The sequence below is a fragment of the Cuculus canorus genome, chromosome 23 (genome assembly GCF_017976375.1).
Source record: "Cuculus canorus isolate bCucCan1 chromosome 23, bCucCan1.pri, whole genome shotgun sequence".
NCBI lineage: Eukaryota > Metazoa > Chordata > Aves > Cuculiformes > Cuculidae > Cuculus > Cuculus canorus.
This window is the reverse complement of record NC_071423.1, coordinates 7,584,694-7,602,778: the sequence shown is the minus strand read 5'-3', so window position 1 is coordinate 7,602,778 and position 18,085 is coordinate 7,584,694. Positions and strand designations below refer to the sequence as shown.

Here is an 18,085-nt window from a genome sequence, read left to right as displayed (position 1 = left end):
TTTCATTTCCTATTCTTATTAGTTCTGTCTATAATTACCCAGCTGCTCCCATGTGTATACATTCCCCACAGGAGGATCTGCTTCTTTTCCTGGTGATGCAGTAAGGACCAAATTTATCCCTGGCCCAGATCTGGTGCAATTGCAGTGACACAGGAATGGGCAACGATTAGTGCAGATTGCATAAAACAGCCTGGCCTTCTGGGAAAAGGAGCAAATCAAGAGCCTTAATTCAGGCCTTGAAACTATATACATTAGCAGCACAAATGCCAAGCTCCCATTGAGGGCTGACATTAAAGGGCAGGATTTTAACATCCTATTTTAGCAAGTACTTGGCCGTGCAGGACTTGGACCATCTAGCGGAAAGTAATGAGAGCTTTACAAATACTCACTCTAACTGTGTATAACGTGTTGACCTGTAAGTTCCTGATCTCTGTGTAGTTCCTGGTGGTTCTAAGGGATGACCACTCCTTGGATCCACTCCTGCTGTATTCCACCTAGGAGCACCAAAACGAGAGATGAGGGTCCCACAGTCAACAATACCGTGGGGTGACAGGACTCTCTGTGTCAAAATCTCAGTAGAAAGAAGTATGAAAGCATAGGAAGAGAATGAGAAATGAAATGATGGACTTGAGGGCCGTGTTGCTGCCTACAGCCCTGCAGTATTTCTTCTCCCAGCTTGCCTGATGCTGCCGTGAGATTTCCTCTATGAAATCAGAGTCACAGTCACTAAAGCTGGAGAAGACCTCTAGGGTCATCCAGTCCAACTATCAGCCTGATGCCACTGTGCCTACTAAACCATGTCATGAAGTGCCACATCTACATGTATTTTGAACCCCTCCAGGGATGGAGACTCCACCAGTTCCCTGGGCAGCCTCTGCCAGGGCTGCACCACTCTTTTGGTAAAGAAATGTTTCCTAACATCCAATCTAAACCTCCCCTGATGCAACTTGTGGCCATTTCCTCTCATGCTATCACTTGTTCCTTGGAAGAAGAGCCCAGCACCCACCTCACCACAACCACCTTTCAGGGAGTCGCAGGGAGTGATGAGATCTCCTCTCAGCCTCCTCTTCTCCAGGCTAAATGCCCTATCCCTGGCCCACGCCCCTCTGCAGAGACAGCTGTATTCAGCCAGGCCAGCCTGTGCTGCTGTGAGCCTCCAGCAGCCTTCCCCATCCCACTGCTGATCTAGACTCGGCCTCCCAGGCAAGCAGGACTCACGATGAATTCCCGTATGAGGCCGTGGGCGTTCACGGGGGGACTCCAGCAGCCCATCACCACAACCTCAGCTTCTTTTTTCAGTGACAGCTGAAGGTTAAAGGGAGCATCCGGTACTGGGGAGAGAAAGGGAGGTATTAGTGATGGTCCAGACCACGTGGGAAAAAACAAAGTCTCTCTGAAAGGTTGGGACAGAGGGGGAATGGCCAAGCAGGCCTGGCTCATGGGAGATCTTATTCCTGCAGTCCTGTCCTGAGTCCCTTTCATCCCAAATCTGGAGCAATGAAGCCTTTTTCATAGCTAGATATTGCTAGGCTCTTTGCTTTATCTTGCATCCTTTCCTGATCCTGACCTCCACTCTGCAGGCAGGAAGATCCCGCTCCTTGTGTGCAGTCCTGGACAGTCCCACAGCACCACACACTGCACTGGGTGAAAAGATGAACCTCCTGGGGATACCAAACCACCAAGTCAGGGGCAAGAAAGAGGCCAGGTTGGTGGCTTGGTGCAGGACCACCTCTAGGCAGGGAACCCACAGCCCTTTTCCCCAGTCTAGCACAGTTCCCTAGGCCTATGGAAAGGCTCCTTTTGTTCATAATTGGGATACCTCAGCGGCATCTACTTTCTAAGGTGACGCGGAATGTATCAGGTCACCGATAAGACCATGCAGGGCTGCTTACATCCTTCGGGTGTCCGGAGGGTGATGAAGTCATTGGTGTTGTAGACTCGGCTGAGACACTGCACTTGGACTTTGACCTGATAGGTGCAGTCAGGCTTGAGGACTTTCAAAACGCTGTTAGTTTTGTTGCTGTGGGTTTCCAAAATCTTCCAAATGCTTTCACCGACCATCCTGCACAAGAGAGTTCTTTCCAGTCAGGACAGCACTAACAAAGGGTGAAACCATCTCTGTATGTTAGAGCTTCCTGCTCAGTGTCCTTTCCAGTAAAGCCACACCAACAGCTTGAAAAGACGCTCTCTTAAAGCTGGAACTAAACATAGCTTAGTGACTTATAAGCACCATCCTCTGAGGTTTTCTATAACTGCTGAGCTCTAATTTCTTGACTTTGTTCTCATTGTTAACGGTCCCACAAAGACAAGACCCAAGTAGAAAACAACCCCAAATATAGCTACATCCCTGTCTGAATAAATAATCTGGTAGAAACAAATACAGCTCTCCATAATACACCCTACTTACAGCGATTTTGGGTTGTCTTTGCAACAAAGGATTAGAGGATGTTTACCCAGCAGAACTCAACTGTGTAGCTCTCAGCATTTTAGGTCTGATTCTGTATGGTACGTTGCTGTAAACATGAGTAAACTGGTACCTGTGCTCATGTGTGCAGTTTTTGGCACCACAGTATAAAAAGGATCTAAAGCTACCAGATTGTGTCCAGATGAGGGCACGGAGTTGGTGAGGGGTGTAGAGGGGAAGCTGTGTGAGGAGCACCTGAAGTCACTTGGTCTGTTTAGCCTGGAGAAGAGAAGACTGAGGGGAGACCTCATTGCAGTTTACAGCTTCCTCACAAGGGGAGGAGGAGGTGCGGGCGCTGAGCTCTTCTCTGGCGACCAGTGACAGAACCCAAGGAATGGCTGGAAGATGCCAGGGGAGGGTTAGGTTGGACATTAGAAGTTCTTCCCCCAGAAAGTGGTGGAGCACTGGAACAGCTCCCAGGGAAGCAGTCACGACACTAAGCCTGACAATATTCCAGAAGCCTTTGGCCAACACCTTCAGATACATGGTGTGAATGTCAGGGTTGTCCCGTGCAGGGACAGGAGCTGGACTGGATGACCCCTTCCAACTCAGGACATTTTATGATGCTGTGCTTCTCCCAGTTTTTACTGGGCATGGATAGCAGTGGGTCAGGTAGTGTGTGCTGTACCTGTAATAGACGTTGTAGACACAGGAGGTCGAGGACATTCGTTTTGGCCGAGCCCATGTCAGAGTGACATCGCCGGAAAAATCTGCCGTCCACTGGAGGTTCTGGACTTTGTACACGATGGTGTCATCTAAGCAGGCAATGGGAAAAGATAGTCTGTCAGAGGGCAACCAGCCCTTTACCCAGAAGAGAAATAGGAGTTATGGACATAGCACAAACCACACAGGGAGGCAGAAACAGTAACAGGACTGAAGGGAGTATTTTCACCATTTCAATTAGATGTGTAATTTAGGTGGGCTTTATCAGTGGAGAAGAGTGGAAGGGATTTTCCCCCTGGACTCGAATCCTGGGTTCAGTTCTGGGCCCCTCACTCCAAGAAAGACATTGAGGGGCTGGAGTGTGTCCAGAGAATTGGAACGGAGCTGGGGAAGGGGCTGCAGCCCAGGGGCTCTGGGAGCAGCTGAGGGACCTGGGGCTGCTTAGTCTGGAGAAGGCTGAGAGGAGAGCTCATCATTCTCACTTGGGTGCTCAGCTTCATTCCCAGTGCTGTACAGAAACCAAGCAAAGCGAAGCCAAACTGCTGCCGCTTCACTTTCCTTGACCAACTGGAAATGAAATCCAGCAGGCGTGTGGCTCCATGGACAAGGCACAACAAGACAAGCTACCTGAGCAAAAAGAGATGGTTTCCCCTTGGCGTAGCAGCCGAGCAGCTCCTTCCCCCTCCCCTGAACCTGCTCACCTCTCCCAATCAATATTTAATTAAAGAACTAAAATGTGATTGATGCTCAGCCCCACAAGCAGTTCAGCAGGAAAGCAGCTGAACCTCATGGCTGCCCAGAGACAGCGATTGATCGCTGTTATCTGCCCAGGGCATATCCCGCCGGCCTCTGCGGGGCCACCGAAGGCCAGTGTGGGAGGACCAGTGATGGTGGCGGGGCACGTGCCACAGATCCCAGGGTCACCTTGCAAAGGAGGACAGAGCAAGACACTATTGCTTTACCCATGGGCCACGTAAAACATGTAGGTAGCTTGGCTCCTACCCGTCCTAAAGCTGTTTGACTGCAGGAAAGCTGGGGTGCGGAGGGGAGGCTCTTTGTCAGGGAGTTCAGTGACAGAACGTCAGGTTGGACCAGGCTCTGAGCAACCTGATCTGGTTAAAGATGTCCCTGCCTATGCAGGAGTTTGCACTGGATGACCTGTAAAGGTCCCTTCCAAGCCAAAGCATTCTGCGATTATATTTTTTTTGTATCTGAGGCTGCTGGAAGACAAATTGTCAGTGTAGAACCCGGCCAGAAAGTTGTCCTAGCTGGTTATAAATGGGAGAGGAGGTAAGTCGAACCACTGAACAGAAGCAGCTACATCTAGGATGTTGTGATTGAAAGGTCACATATCCAGGACAGCACCTCTGCATGCTAACACAGAGCAGGGCATGAGAAATGGGAGAAGGCTGCTGCTTACCAGTACAGTTCCTCTCATCGCTGCTATCTGAGCAGTCCAGATATCCATCACACCGCTCTGTCACCATTATGCAGGCCTCTCCGTCCTCACATTTATAACCACTGGGGCACGACAGGGTGCTGTGAGTAGCTGAAAGAAGCAAAACGGTTTCAGGACTCAAGGCAGGGAAGTTTCCTCACCAGCACTTGGCTGTTGGCAATGCTGGCAGTGGCACTGCAGCTTAAAAAAAAGGCACAGTGCTGGGGTTGTTGCATGTCAGGGATGGAGCCCCAGCAGAATCTGTCAGTCCTAGGGCTATCATGTTCTGGCTGCACCTTCTGGCATCATCACACATGCTGGCATCAGAAGAACATGGGGCTTATCCCACTGAAAACAACCACCAGACTTCTAATGGGAATGGTTGTCTGGGCTTTTTATTCCTTTTTTTGCTGCATTTACTGCAAGGATTTCACCAGCAATCAAACTCCTTGGTGGCTCCCTTGTCCTCACAAAATGCTTCACCAGGGCAAGAGCCAGGTGAGATGCTCTCTCTTCCCCACACTTACGGCAGTTCCGCTCATCCGTGCCGTCCTGGCAGTCCCGCAAGCCATCACATCGCTTCCAATTGGGGATGCACTTGTGCAGCTGCTGGCACTCGAACTCGAACCTGCTGCAGCGGCCAGGGAGCACCGGTGAGGTGGTCGTCACGTTGGGTCCTGCACAGAGCAGTGAGTGAGGAAACCACCCAAGACAGGACCACGCTGCCACCAGCAAGGACTGAAACCTGTCCCCAGGTCCCGACTCCACTAGATGGCAACCTCTTCCCATCCAGCAGGTAGATGGCTTCTGCTGGGATGATGCCTAAGCCATCCTCTCTCCTGACTGCAGAGGGCTGGAAAAGCAACTGGTTTGCAGTGGATGTCCTGCAAGGGCTCAGAGTTCAGCAGGCTCTTAGCAAGGACGGCAGAGAGAAAGAACCATCTTTTACGTCCAGCAGAGGTCTGAGGTGGAAACCCACCCTGCATCCCTGCTCCCCATACCCCCAGACAGTTCGAGACAAGACATTTGAGCAGGGACCTGCTGCAGCAATAATCCATCCCACATGTGGAGCTGGAGCAGTGTCCTAGCTGGTGGCAAGGAGGTCTCATCCCAGGGAGAGAGAAGATGGTGGGCTTTTACACCACGGTGTAATTTAACCCTGTATTCTGGCAAGGCTCTGAGAGGTCAAGAGTCCTTGCAGATGTGATTCTATGGACAAAGGGATGAGGAAGAGAGAAAAGCTTACGTGACGTAGGGCAGGCTTCCTCATCGGAGCCATCATTGCAGTCCTTGTAGCCGTCGCAGACCCAGCTGTTCATGATGCAGGCGCCACTGTTGCAACGGAAGTGATTCGGTAAACATGTCGGTGGGATCGATGTAGTAACGGGATGAACAGGAGAACCTAAAAATACAGTGTTGAGAGCTGACCTGGGAGGCTGCTCCTGTGTATGGGCTGTGAGCTATGCCTGTTCCCAGCTATCAGCAGAGGAAAGTAGGGAGCAGAGAAGACATTACAAGCCCAATATCTTAATTTGTGTTGTGTCTGCACAGCTCCTAATCAAGATTTTACAAAACACAGAATAAAAAGATGCATGAGAGTGCGCACACAGCCCATGGGGAATTTTTGGAGCCGGGTGGCTGGTGCAGGGTGTTCCAAGCAGCCCTGCAGGCAGGCAGGTGATGCTAAGGGTGGTCGTTCAGCGTGCTCCAGCCCAGCCTCAGCCAGGGCTCATGCGAGCAGAGCGCTGTGTGCCCTTACCCTCGCACTCCTTCTCATCAGACCAGTCCCCGCAGTCATTTTCCCCATCACACTTCCACCGATTGGGGATGCAGTGCCCATTCCCACACTGGAACTGGTAGTACCGGGAGCAGTTTGGAGCCTCCGTTGGATTTTCTAAGAAGGAGAGAAGAGTCTCATGAGCCCCAGCACTATCTCACCAGTCTTCAGCACGGCTGAGGTGTGGAAGCATCTCAGGCCACACTACAGGTGGCCCAGAGAGTATCACCCTCTCTGTTCCCCTGAGGAGCACAAACAGGGATCCTTTCTCTCCTTCTCCAGCACGCCCATTCCTCACAGCCCTTGCTAGCCTCCTGCCACCACTATTCTGTCTCCATGCTTCATGGCCAGATACCACCTACAATCTCAGAACCAGAGTTGACAGCAAAATTCAGGCTGAGCATGGCAGAAGCAGAGAAGCAAACCCTGCAAATGAAGATGCAGCCGCTTTGTCTGGCTGGGTACGGCTCCTCCAGCTACCCAGGGAGCAGTGGTAAATATTGAATTTGGCTGAAAAACGCCTGTCTTCTTTGGGCTGGGAGTCTGTGGAGTAAATATGGTCACATACGACTTAGTCAAGCACAAGACGTGCCAGCCATATCGGATTTTCAGTGAGCTTCAGTTTACCTCCGTGCAATATGAGGAAAATGAGACTGATCTCACTGTAAGATGTTCTTCTTCTGTGACACAAAGTCAGTACGCTCCTGGAATTCAAAGGAGGATGGAACTATGGTGATGAGAGACCCTGAGGTACTGCTCACCACAGTTTGCTTCATCGGAGTAATCGCCACAGTCATCCATCCCATCGCACTTCCACACCAGGCTGATGCACACGCCGTTCTGGCACTGAAAGCTGAACTGGTCACAGGTCCGGTGGAACTCAGGGTCCTGGGCTGCAGGGATGGACATCAGAGGTTTGGTGTAAAGACAAAGGCCTGAGAGAAGCTCATCATTGAGGAGGAAGGAAGGAACACACTCAGAGGCAGTCATGGACTTCTAAGCCCAGAGCCACCTCTTAGGAGACCTGGCAGCTTTGAGGTACCCCAGGGAAGGCACTCCCCATGCCTCTGGTTTCACTCTGTACCCATCCTTCCTTTTGCAAAGACGGATAATATCACACTTACAGCAGCCAGCATAGTTAGCATCTTCATCTGATCCATCTCGACACTGGATGATGCCATCGCACACCATGGAGTGGAACAAGCACTGCTGTCGGTTCTTGCACACAAAATCCATGTAGCGGGTGCACAGGGGTTCTGGAGAAACAGGAGGTCAGGAGGGGAGATGATGGCATCTCTGCCGTCTTTGGCAGCAGTAATGCCACCCACTGTGATCTGCACAGACCTGAGCTCAGTGGCTGGATTTCAGGAAGCTACAAAAAGTTTCCAAGACAAATTGCTTGAGCTCTGTCCCTGCACAGGCTGCCCTCACCCAATAACGCATCAGGGTGTGAGCGGGTTGGCACAGGTGTCAGGAAGGATTTGGTCACCTCCCTGAATGCAGCTCCTGACAGCGCACCCTCTCTATCGGTCACAGCCCTTTTGCTGACAGGCGCAGACCGGCTGATTTCCCAGGGGGGTTGTGAATGCTAACGAAGCCTTTCCTATTATCTCACCAGGGCTTTTCTCCCAGTGCAACAGCCTTTGGCAGACCATGCAGGCTGTCAGCACTCACTGCCAGGGCCCCACCAGCTGCTGCAGCCCCAGTACTCACCGCAGTGCTGCTCATCTGAGGCATCAGAGCAGTCGTTGATGCCGTCGCAGTGTTTGCTGGTTGGGATGCAAGTGCCATTCGGGCACTGGAAGCCATTGCACTTTTTTTCTGAAATTCATAGAATGGTTTAGGCCAGAAGGGTCCTCAAAACCCCTCCAGTTCCCCCCGCCCCTGCCATGGGCAGGGACACCTCCCACTGGATCAGGGGCTCCAAGCCCCATCCAACCTGGCCTGGAATCCCTCCAGGGATGGGGCAGCCAGCACTGCTCTGGGCACCCTGGGCCAGGGCCTCCCCACCCTCACAGCAAAACATTTCTTCCTAAGATCTCATCTCAATCTCCCCTCTTTCAGCTTAAAACCATCCCCCCTTGTCCTATCCCTGCCCTCCCTGATGAATAGCCCCTCTCCAGCTTTCCTGGAGCCCCTTTCAGCACTGGAAGCTGCTCTAAGGTCTCCCTGCAGCCTTCTCTCCTCCAGGCTGAACATCCCCAACTCTCTCAGCCTTTTGTTTTTTTAATTGGGATTTTTAAAGCGGCTTTATTTAGCCACAAAGAACCATGGCACGGCGTCATCGCCTTCTCCCTGTGTCTGTCTGCTTTTGGAGGGATGGGAATCGTCCCCCTGGCTTTACTCAGGCTTATCTCAGCAAGTTTGTAGAGTCCCTCCCGCCCCGTGGCCGAGCCCGCGTGCACACATCCCATGTTACCACAGTTGGCTGGGTCCTCATCGGAACCGTCCTGGCAATCGGCATCTCCGTCGCAGGCCCAGCGCTGCGGGATGCAGTGGCCGTTCTGGCACTGGAAGCTGGAGGCCTCACAGGTGTGAAATACTGCTGAAACCAGAGCCAGGGGGGACCGCCTGAGTGCGGGGGGCATTGCGTTGGGCCCCGCTGCCATGCGCCCATGCTCCCCTCCACCTGCACCAGGACTTCACACCGTGGTGGGTCCCAGCACTGGGCACAGGTGGACACCAAGCAAGAGACTCTCCCTGGGTCACACCATCGTCTTTTCCTCTCCGTGCTGTGCTTGCTTACAAATCTACTGTGCTGCAGAGATGGCTTTAGGAGGCTAGCGAGCTCTCCCCAAGCTCTCCCAAAGTCAGGAGTCTCTTTCACTTTGACCTCAGTCCTTGGTTTGTGTGGACAAAGGTGACAGTAGTGGCATCTTGCTGGAGATGGCAAGAAACACCACAGTGAGCAAGCAAGCCTTGGTAGAGCAGCAAGATCGTGGAATCATAGAAATGGTTGGTTGGAAAAGACCTTTGAGATCACCAAGTCCAACCATACCTCAGGTTAGGGCAGAACTGACTCAGACAGCATTTAATTAAGGCAGGCAAGGCTCTTCAACGTTGCCAAAGCAAATTAGAAATACAACTCTTCTTCAGTCTCCCAAGAGTCAAGCCCTGGCTTTCCTTAGGCTTCTGTCACAAAAATATCTACTTGTGGGCTCTCCTGGTTGAAGCCTGGTCTGTGTTGTCACTTTAGAAACAAATACTGCTCTTCAACCAGGAAAGCACTCACAGTTATTAGGAACAAAAGCAATGTTCAACTTAATTAAATTGCATGCTACTGAGTTCTAGGTTAGCGAGTGACAGGCACTCACAGATATTTTGAAATACAACAATCTTGCAGCAGTAATATTCTATTAGGCATTCACTGTGAAATGTAATTATTTTAGATAAGAGCAATAAATGCAGCCAGCAAAGTCAGATTAAATGTTTCTCAAATAATTGGGATCCTCTTAGATAATTTCAACTTTGGGCTTTACAAACTCAATACGCTTTGTGAAGTAGGTTCCTCTCCTGTAGTAATTCTCTCTGGAGAGACTCGTGTGAGAGATAAGTGATACCAATACAAATTAAACCTTCTTGGATAGCCACGTACTCGGAATACTAACAACCAAGATCCCCAGTGCCACACTATAAACCCCTTATCCTCAGGGTGTGGCAAATCATAGCATCATTAAGGTTGGAAAGATCTCTAAGTTCATCCAGTCCAACCATCAGCCCAACCCCACTGTGTCTACTAAGCCATGTCCAGAAGTGCCACAGCTACACATTTCTTGAACTCCTCCAGGGATGGAGACTTTATTGTGCAGAAGTCTCCTTTGGCTACCCAGAAGCAACAGACCTGCTGCCCTATATGGTGGTGCTTCAAGGGCATGGCCATGACCAGCTGGCACACAGAAGGTGGATGGCCAATCAAGCTGGATCATTGTGACAGCGAACCGTAATGCCTGTTGAAGGCACTGGAGGAAAGAAACTATTTGCTTTTGGAGTGTTACACCCCTTGGAGCTGAGCAACAGGGAAACTGAGGCACAAGACGCTGGCTGCTGTCTTGCAATGCCTGAGGCTGTGAGCAATAAGTGTTTGCAACAGAAGGTTACTGATCGCAATATAAGCGCTTACCGGTGCAGTTTGCTTCATCAGACCAGTCCCTGCAATCGTTATCTCCATCACACATCCAGGAAAGACGAATGCACATCCCTGAACTGCAGCTGAATTCATCATTTCGACACTGGTGAGCCTCTGCAAACAAGCACACACTGTTCACATGCTGTCAGGGCAGCAGAGAGGAGGAGGAAAACTTCACACGCGTTATTGACCATGGGCAGGAGGCCGGTATCTCAGAAGGGGCAGCCTATGCAGCCTGCAAAGCAGACTTGACTTGAAAACATGTGTCCCTGCCTTGTCCCTAGCCCTGAACGACCCAGAGCCTTAGCATTTAGCTAACTTCAACCCGCCACCTCTCCGAATCAGCTAAGCTGGAGCTGGATGGCTGCAAACCTGGCAACACTGAGAAACCCACGCTTGCTGGGCAGCTGCCCAAGGTCAGCTCCTAATCTCTATCAAATGTTTGGCTTTGGGTCCCAGGAGCATCTAATGATAACGGCACAGAAGTCCCCCTGCCAGACCACGGTGAGGGGGAGAACCAGCACACGGGCTCGCTCTTCTCTTATCCCTCGTCTCTCAGTACTTTTTAAATGATAGGAGGTGGCTGGTAGCCAGGATAAACCTGGCAAAGCACTGTCTTGCTCTACTGGGTCTACAAGCAGCACCCTGCTCTGCAATACTGCTGGGTTTCCATCCTTGCAAAGGGACAGGGAAGGAGGTTCAAGGGAGGGCACTCACCACAGTGACTTTCATCGCTATTATCTCCGCAGTCATCCTCCAGGTCACATTTGTAGGACAGCGGGATGCAGGTCCCTGAGCCCTGGCAGCGGAACTGGTTCTCAGTGTCGCACACGGTGGTGGCTAATGCGGTGGAGAGGAGGAGGAGAAGGAGATTGAGGTTAAGGTTACACAACAGTTCCTGCTGCACTTTGTGCAGGAAACTGAGGGGAAAGAGACAGCATCCTGTGAGCTTTGCTCATTGCAGCCTGAGTTACTGTTATTGTATTTTAATGTCATTATTGGGAATTCTGCATAAATCAGAGCAGAGAGGGGTTAGCTGTTGGTCTGGGGACCAAGACTGAGGCCACTCGCAAGCCAGGGGCAGTGCCTCCCAGCAAGGGTACACCTTCCCTGAGGTGTACAGCTGCCTGCTCTTCACAAACAGAACTTGAAAGTGAGGTGATGAGTGAAGGCAGGGCAGCCAAAGGAGGGGAAAAGCAGGGCGTGAGCATTACTAACTAGTCCTGTGCTGAACTGGTGACCCCCCTGGTGAAGCCATGCAGAGGAACGGGGACCCACAGAGGCTTTCCCGCACCCAGAGCCAGGCAACAAACTCAAACTGGGGACTCTGCTTACTGGTATCTCAATGTTGGTAGAAAAATGGACTCTTTATCAGTATAAAACAGGCATAAATGGCATCTCTCCAGGGACATTTAGTCCTCCACCAATTCCTAACTTTAAACCTGACTCTTTTTCCATATCACATGATTCCAAACCCTTCAGGCTCTGCAAAGCCTTGTAACATAACATCTGCCCCTCCTGCATGCATTGGCATCCCCTAATTTTACTCAAAGAGATGACTTCCATCTTTAATGTGTGAATTTGATTTATTAGTTCAACAAGAAGCCCACGTCTGCACGATGAAGACAGAAAGTCACCTTCTGTCTGCCCTCTTCTCCTCAGCATAGCTGTGCCCTCAATTAGCCTCAGAAGACAATTACTGCAAGAGCTAAATACGCACCCTCACAGGAGAATTGGCGTCACCAAATTTTAGACACCTAACCTGGTCAAAAGGGAAGTATTGGCCCTTGTAGGACACAACTCATCTGACCATCTTTGACTGTCTACCTGAGGAGGACACGAGTTCCACCCCAAGAGCTCTCCCTGGCTCTGAAGGAAGCTCAGAGCATCAGCTCAGGTGCAATGCCGATGCAGCTGACATCTAAATTTGGAGAGGCAAATGCCACCACAGGACACTTACGGCAGTTCTTCTCATCGCTCATGTCCCCGCAGTCGTTATCGTTGTCACACTGCCAAATGCTGTTTATGCAGTTTCCATTGAAGCATCTGTACTGGTTTGGCAGACACGTGTTTTCTGATGCAAAAGGCAAAACAAAATCAAGGTGGCATGAGGCTGCACTTTCAGAAGACAAGACCATATTCCTCCTCGCCCAAAGGGCGGTGGCAAGGTTGAGCTGACCTCTTGCAAGGGTAGAAGCTGCCTCTCAACATAAATCAGCAGCAAGAACTGAGCTGATTTAAAGGATTTACCTTCCTTTATGCAAGTGGTGTTCTTCATGATGTAGCCATGAGGACAGTCACATTTCAACTCCCCTGTGGGCAACATGGTGCTGGACACCCCCTCGGGGCACTTGCAGCTCCTGCCGTTGTTCGACTTGGGCAGACAGAGCAGGCTGCAGGGCTTGGTGATGCAGGCGTTCTGCCCTAGCGTGAGAGGAGGGAGGAAAGGGACATCGTCAGGACGGAGGGCTGGAGATGGGCACAAAGCCCAGTTTCACCTGCCAACCCAGGCTTTGAGGTCAGACCCCCTATTAGGAGCCAGCTCTGCAGCGCTGAGAGCCTTAGAAGTACACAGAGCTATCTGCTCCAGGGAGATCAGGGGCCATAAAGGTCCTCCTAGTCTCTTGCAGGCTGCTGACCAGTGAAATCCTCTGATGGGCAATCACCCATCTGAAACTGAAGCCAATCCCTTCAGCGTACACATCACCCAGGAGCCACTGCTACCTTACTGTAGCCCATATGGGTGCATAAGTGGAAGACAAAGTTGGTGCAGCTCTGAGACCCTATATTGGTTTTGGTTCATACAGCGCTTTGCATGGAAAGGCTGTGCCCTGTGACGTCAACTACAAGATGCCAACAGAGCTGAGTGCCCTGCGGGCTCCCTCCCTGATGGGGAGCATCCCTCCTGGCAGCCGAGAAGTCAGGCACACCAGGAACAAAAACACATTCCTTGCAACAGTGCCCGAGTGCTTCAAAACCTGTAGGAACGGGGACGTATTCAGGCTTATGAAGTGTGATGGCCCGGTGGCCTGGGGACTCAAGGAAAAGAGGGCGAACACATCTCTAAATTGCAGGAAAGAGCATCTGCAGAGTCACGTGATTACCTGTTGTTTTTCCTCTGTAAAAGATTTTCATGTCCATGATCCCATTTAATCGGCCAACTAAGACCTCCATTCTTGAGCCGCTGGTTTTGGATGCTCTGAAAATACTCAGCTGTGACCAGTCGTTCCAGTAGATTTCATTCTAAATCGTAGAATGATTTGGGTTGGAAAGGAACTTAAAACCCATCCAGTTCCCACCCTCCTGCCATGGGCAGGGACACCTCCCACTGGATCAGGTTGCTCAAAGCCTCATCCAACCCAGTCTTAACCACCTCCAGGGATGGGGTTTCTTTGCACAAGGAGCACTGTGCTCATCAGCGGTTCCCTACACTAAGTCACTCAAACCACCTGAATGCACGGGGCAATCGAGAGAGAAAAGTCTCCCCAACTCAAGGGGAGGAAGATGAGAAAGATCTGAGTTGGGATTTGAGCAGGAATGGAAGCAGCAGCCACACCTGCTGGGCAACAGATGATCTGGGGAAGACAGTGCAGTGCAGCTGCTTGCGAAAGCTGCACGCACATCTCTCGGATGTCGATCCTGGTTTCAACTGTACCTTCCTGCTCAATTCAGGGATGCGTGGGAACGTGCCAGGAGCAGAGACAGAGTCTATTCCTAACCTCTGAATCCAGCATGCTCAATGCTCTTCCACTGACCACCCAATACGTGCAAGAAGCTCTGAGTGTGTCGCTTTGGAAATGCATATGACGGGAAACGAGATGCCACATACACACCTTAAATACAGCAATAGCGTAGGGGTGAGGGAGGCTGTCCAGGATCACAGATCTCCGCAGCCCGTTGAAATCAACCCTCTCAATCCTGTCCATGTAAGCTTCGGTCCAGTAGATCCAGTGCTCATCCACAGAAATGCCATTCGGCCACCGCACACCCTCTGAAACAATGCACCTGGCTGATGACCCGTCCATGTCGCTTCTGTAAATGCCAGCTCTGGAGTCCCCCCAGTCTGTCCAGAACATCAACCTGACAACAAGCAGAGAGGAGACAAAATCATAACAAAACAGTTCATGAAAAGGAAACTGCTGAGGAAGCAGAGGTTTGAATGCTTTACATCCCATGTTTCTTGCAAGACAAGGAAAGGGAGCTCTTTGCAATTCTAATGAATGTCACCAGCACATCTACAAGCAGCAGAGAGGCTTTATGGAGCTGCAGGTTCGGTGGTGCAAGTGCAGCTGTAAGTTACCTTGTGCTGAACCGCTTTGCTTTAGCGTGTACGGCTAAAGATGGCTGAAGTTTGTCAGTACTACATTTGGAGCACAGCAGCTGCGGCAAAACCGTACTCAGAGAGACGTAACCTGCATTTGGCTCTTGAATTTGGGCGCAGCTCTGTTTCTCACGCATCACTGCAGCTTCCCCCACTGACCAGACCAGTTTTACTGGCAGGAAAAGTTATTTACAAGTGGATATGTACAGGCACAAAAAGAGCAGTTCAATGGAATGGAAAAAAACCACTTTGTGATCTCTGCTCTGAGGTGGCTGGTGGGCACACTACAGCAGGAATGGGCTCCACGGAACAGGACTGTGAGCTCTACCCCGTGGCACTGCCCGCTGTCACTCCCGTCCCCCCATCCTGCCCTTCAGGGGCTGAGCCTCACAAAGCTTCTCATGCAGCACTCTCCCTCACACTCCCTCTTATGAATGCGATGCAGGAGGGACGATAGCAGCACGGCTTCCCTGGGGAATATGAAACACCCAACTGTTTGTGATGCTTTCTTTCTTACCCGTCTCGGGGAACGAGGGCGAGGGCTCTGGGTCGTTCAAGTATTGAGGAATTGAGGACGGTGAGTCGCAGGTCTCCATCTGGATTGGCAACCTAGAGTCACAACCAAAACCAGGAGGGAGGTGTTGAACTGCAGGTAACACGGAGGGTGATCACTTAGTTACATGAAATCCGTGATGGGCAATTACTGTTCCCTAATCAAATAGCTGCCGTGGGCACAGGGAAAGGTTACTGTGAGGCAGGTGACAAAAGAGGAGATCAGAGTATTTATTTATTGACATTTCTGTGTACCGGAGCGAGCAGCCGGCTGCCGCAGCGCTCTGTCCATACCCCGTGCTGGCTGTGTGTACGGTGCAAGGATATTGCCTTTTTCCCCCAATTTCTATTGTGCAATTCAGCCTTGCAAACTGGTTTAACCTTGGTTTAAGTCCACAGGGGTGACTGTTATCACACCATCACTGAGGGCAACTGTTGAAGGGCTGGAGCCCAGGGGTTCTGTGAGCAGCTGAGGGAACTGGGTTTATTTTAGAGAAAAGGAGGCTGAGGAGAGACCTCATCATTCGGTATAGCTCCCTGAAAGGAGGTTGTGGTGAGGTGGGTGCTGGGCTCTTCTCCCAAGGAACAAGTGACAGGGTGAGAGGAGATGGCCTCAAGTTGCACCAGGGGAGGTTTAGACTAGATATTAGGAAAGATTTCTTCACTGAAAGCGTTCTCAGGCACTGGAATGGCTGCCCAGGGCAGTGCTTGAGTCACTACTCCTGGAGGGTATAGATGGGCAGATGAGGTGCTCGGGGATCTGGTTTAGCAGTGGACAGGTACGGTTTGACTTGATGATCTCAAGGTCTTTTCCAACCAAACGAGTCTACGATTCTATACGCTATTTGCATTCATACCCAATAAAATGGCACTGGGACAAGGGTCAGTGTTCAGTAATACCCCACCAGCAACAAGACTTCAGGGCAGCAGCCAACGTGGGGCTCAGTGGACAAAAACCTTGTAGCTCAGGTGGGCATAGCTGTACCTCAATTTTGGGAATCCCGGCGTTAACCCAGTACAGCAACTGACTGAGAGGTTCAAAGGCCAAAGCTTCCACTGTTTCCAGCCCGGTGCTTATGATTATTTCTTGCCCAGAGCTGCCGTTGAGACAAAGCCGCTGAAAAGACAAACAGATCCTACTAAAAGATGAGGAACTTCCACAGGCTCAAGGTGAGCACGGTCAGGCGTGTAAGGCAAGCCGGAACAGACAGCTCGGAGAGGAGAAGAACCCAGGATAAACATTTGTATTTCAGGGTGTGTATGCAATGCCTGCCTCGGGGACAAGGCAGCGATGAGAGGGGCAGCAGGGACGGCGGTGGCCTCTCCGCTCCCCGGCTCACCTGTATAATGTCAAGAGTGACATCAGCCCAGTACAAGCAGTTGTGGTCGTAGTCGAAGTCTAGAGCAACAGCCCCTCGCAGCCCGGCCAGGGGCAGCTCCTCGCTGACGCCGGAGGCGAGGTCGTAGCGGTGGATCGAGTAGCGGGTGGCATAGAGAATGAACTCGTTCTCCTCTGTAAGAACAGGGAGCGCCTTGTTTAGACTCCTCTGAGCGTTTTAGGCTACTCAAGGGGCAAAAAGAAAACACCGGGTATTTTTTCTCCTTACCCCTGACTGGATGTTTTAGCACCTCAGCGTAAGGGAGGCAAAGGCCCTTTGTCTCAGTAGAATTTAACTAATGAGAACATGCTAATAGCCTTAAACAAGTCCCGTGTGCACTCATACCCAGTAACATACTGCAGCCATTGTTTGTTCCAGGGGCTGAAGGGGGAGGTAAGGATGGCAAAATCCATCGTGGCCCCTTCCTTCCCACGTTAGCAACAATATTCTCATCTCCTGTTCCTCAAAACTCTCATAAAAAAGGTGGGAGTGATGTAAATCTGTAATCCCCAGGGGATGCCAGCACCGCAGTAAACATCACGGAGTGGGTTTTGTTTCTAATTTGTGCAGAATTGAGCGTAATGGGATACAGGGCCAGAACAAAGTCTTCCAGGCATAAGCACACCACTGGTGAAGTCCAATAATGCTATTAATGAGTAAAGCTAATGTCAGTAAGTAACTCTGGCTGTGCATCCCTAACGAGATTATACAGAGATAGGAAACAGATACTGTACATGGAAGTGTTACCATGGTGCAAGCCAACACGTATCTGAAGATGATCAGCAAACACTCTGGGAACACGGCACTTCAAACCCAGCGTGGTAGGGGCGGCAGGTTTATTTTTCAATCAGCGGGGCCCTTCTCAGCATGACTAACACAGCTCTCCAAATAGCTTGAGAGGCTCCGAGGGGTGAATAACGTGTCAGTGTCAGGCTCTGAACGAGGAGGGAAACCAAGCACGGCTTTGGCTCGAATCCCAGCAGTAGGAACGTTTACCTAGGCACCTGCAGGCCCATTTTGCACCTTGAGTGTCTTTGCACCCTGAAAAGCCTTAGGTCGGTGCGGGGAAACCTCACACTGGTGGGGTTGGCTGCTTTGCATCCCTGTGGCACTGCTCAGGTACAGCTCCGGCTTGCTCCACTCACAGCTCAGATGCTCCACCCAGGCAGGATTTTCAGGTTGCCCAGAAAAGCAGTGGCTGCCCCATCCCTGGAAGTGTTCAAGGCCAGGCTGGATTGGACTTGGAGGAACCCGACACAGGGAAAGGTGTCCCAGTTGGAACTGGGCGATCTTTAAGGTGCCTTCTAACCCAAACCATTCTAGGATTCTATGATTCCTTAGAGGAGCCTCTTCCCTGGTTCAGGC

At 51.1% G+C, this 18,085-nt stretch overlaps 1 protein-coding gene across 2 annotated transcripts in view; it reads right to left on the bottom strand.

Annotated features, from left to right (window-relative positions):
• The window catches only part of SORL1 (sortilin related receptor 1), a 57,671-nt gene that overhangs the window by 14,084 nt on the left and 25,502 nt on the right, over positions 1-18,085 (bottom strand). The window contains exons 17-37 of one of the 2 annotated variants that reach the window (XM_054086933.1): positions 16,682-16,854; positions 16,327-16,458; positions 15,307-15,398; positions 14,302-14,548; positions 13,573-13,711; positions 12,719-12,892; positions 12,429-12,542; positions 11,186-11,308; positions 10,463-10,582; positions 8,762-8,887; positions 8,056-8,163; positions 7,467-7,598; positions 7,104-7,235; positions 6,325-6,459; positions 5,812-5,967; positions 5,093-5,242; positions 4,548-4,676; positions 3,093-3,219; positions 1,893-2,062; positions 1,219-1,331; positions 390-494 (exon numbers count right to left, since the gene is read on the bottom strand). In XM_054086933.1, the coding sequence (XP_053942908.1) occupies positions 390-494; positions 1,219-1,331; positions 1,893-2,062; positions 3,093-3,219; positions 4,548-4,676; positions 5,093-5,242; positions 5,812-5,967; positions 6,325-6,459; positions 7,104-7,235; positions 7,467-7,598; positions 8,056-8,163; positions 8,762-8,887; positions 10,463-10,582; positions 11,186-11,308; positions 12,429-12,542; positions 12,719-12,892; positions 13,573-13,711; positions 14,302-14,548; positions 15,307-15,398; positions 16,327-16,458; positions 16,682-16,854 (2,897 nt within the window). The remainder of the gene's footprint in view (positions 1-389; positions 495-1,218; positions 1,332-1,892; positions 2,063-3,092; positions 3,220-4,547; positions 4,677-5,092; positions 5,243-5,811; positions 5,968-6,324; positions 6,460-7,103; positions 7,236-7,466; positions 7,599-8,055; positions 8,164-8,761; positions 8,888-10,462; positions 10,583-11,185; positions 11,309-12,428; positions 12,543-12,718; positions 12,893-13,572; positions 13,712-14,301; positions 14,549-15,306; positions 15,399-16,326; positions 16,459-16,681; positions 16,855-18,085) is intronic. The other variant, XM_054086934.1, reaches the window with a different exon arrangement.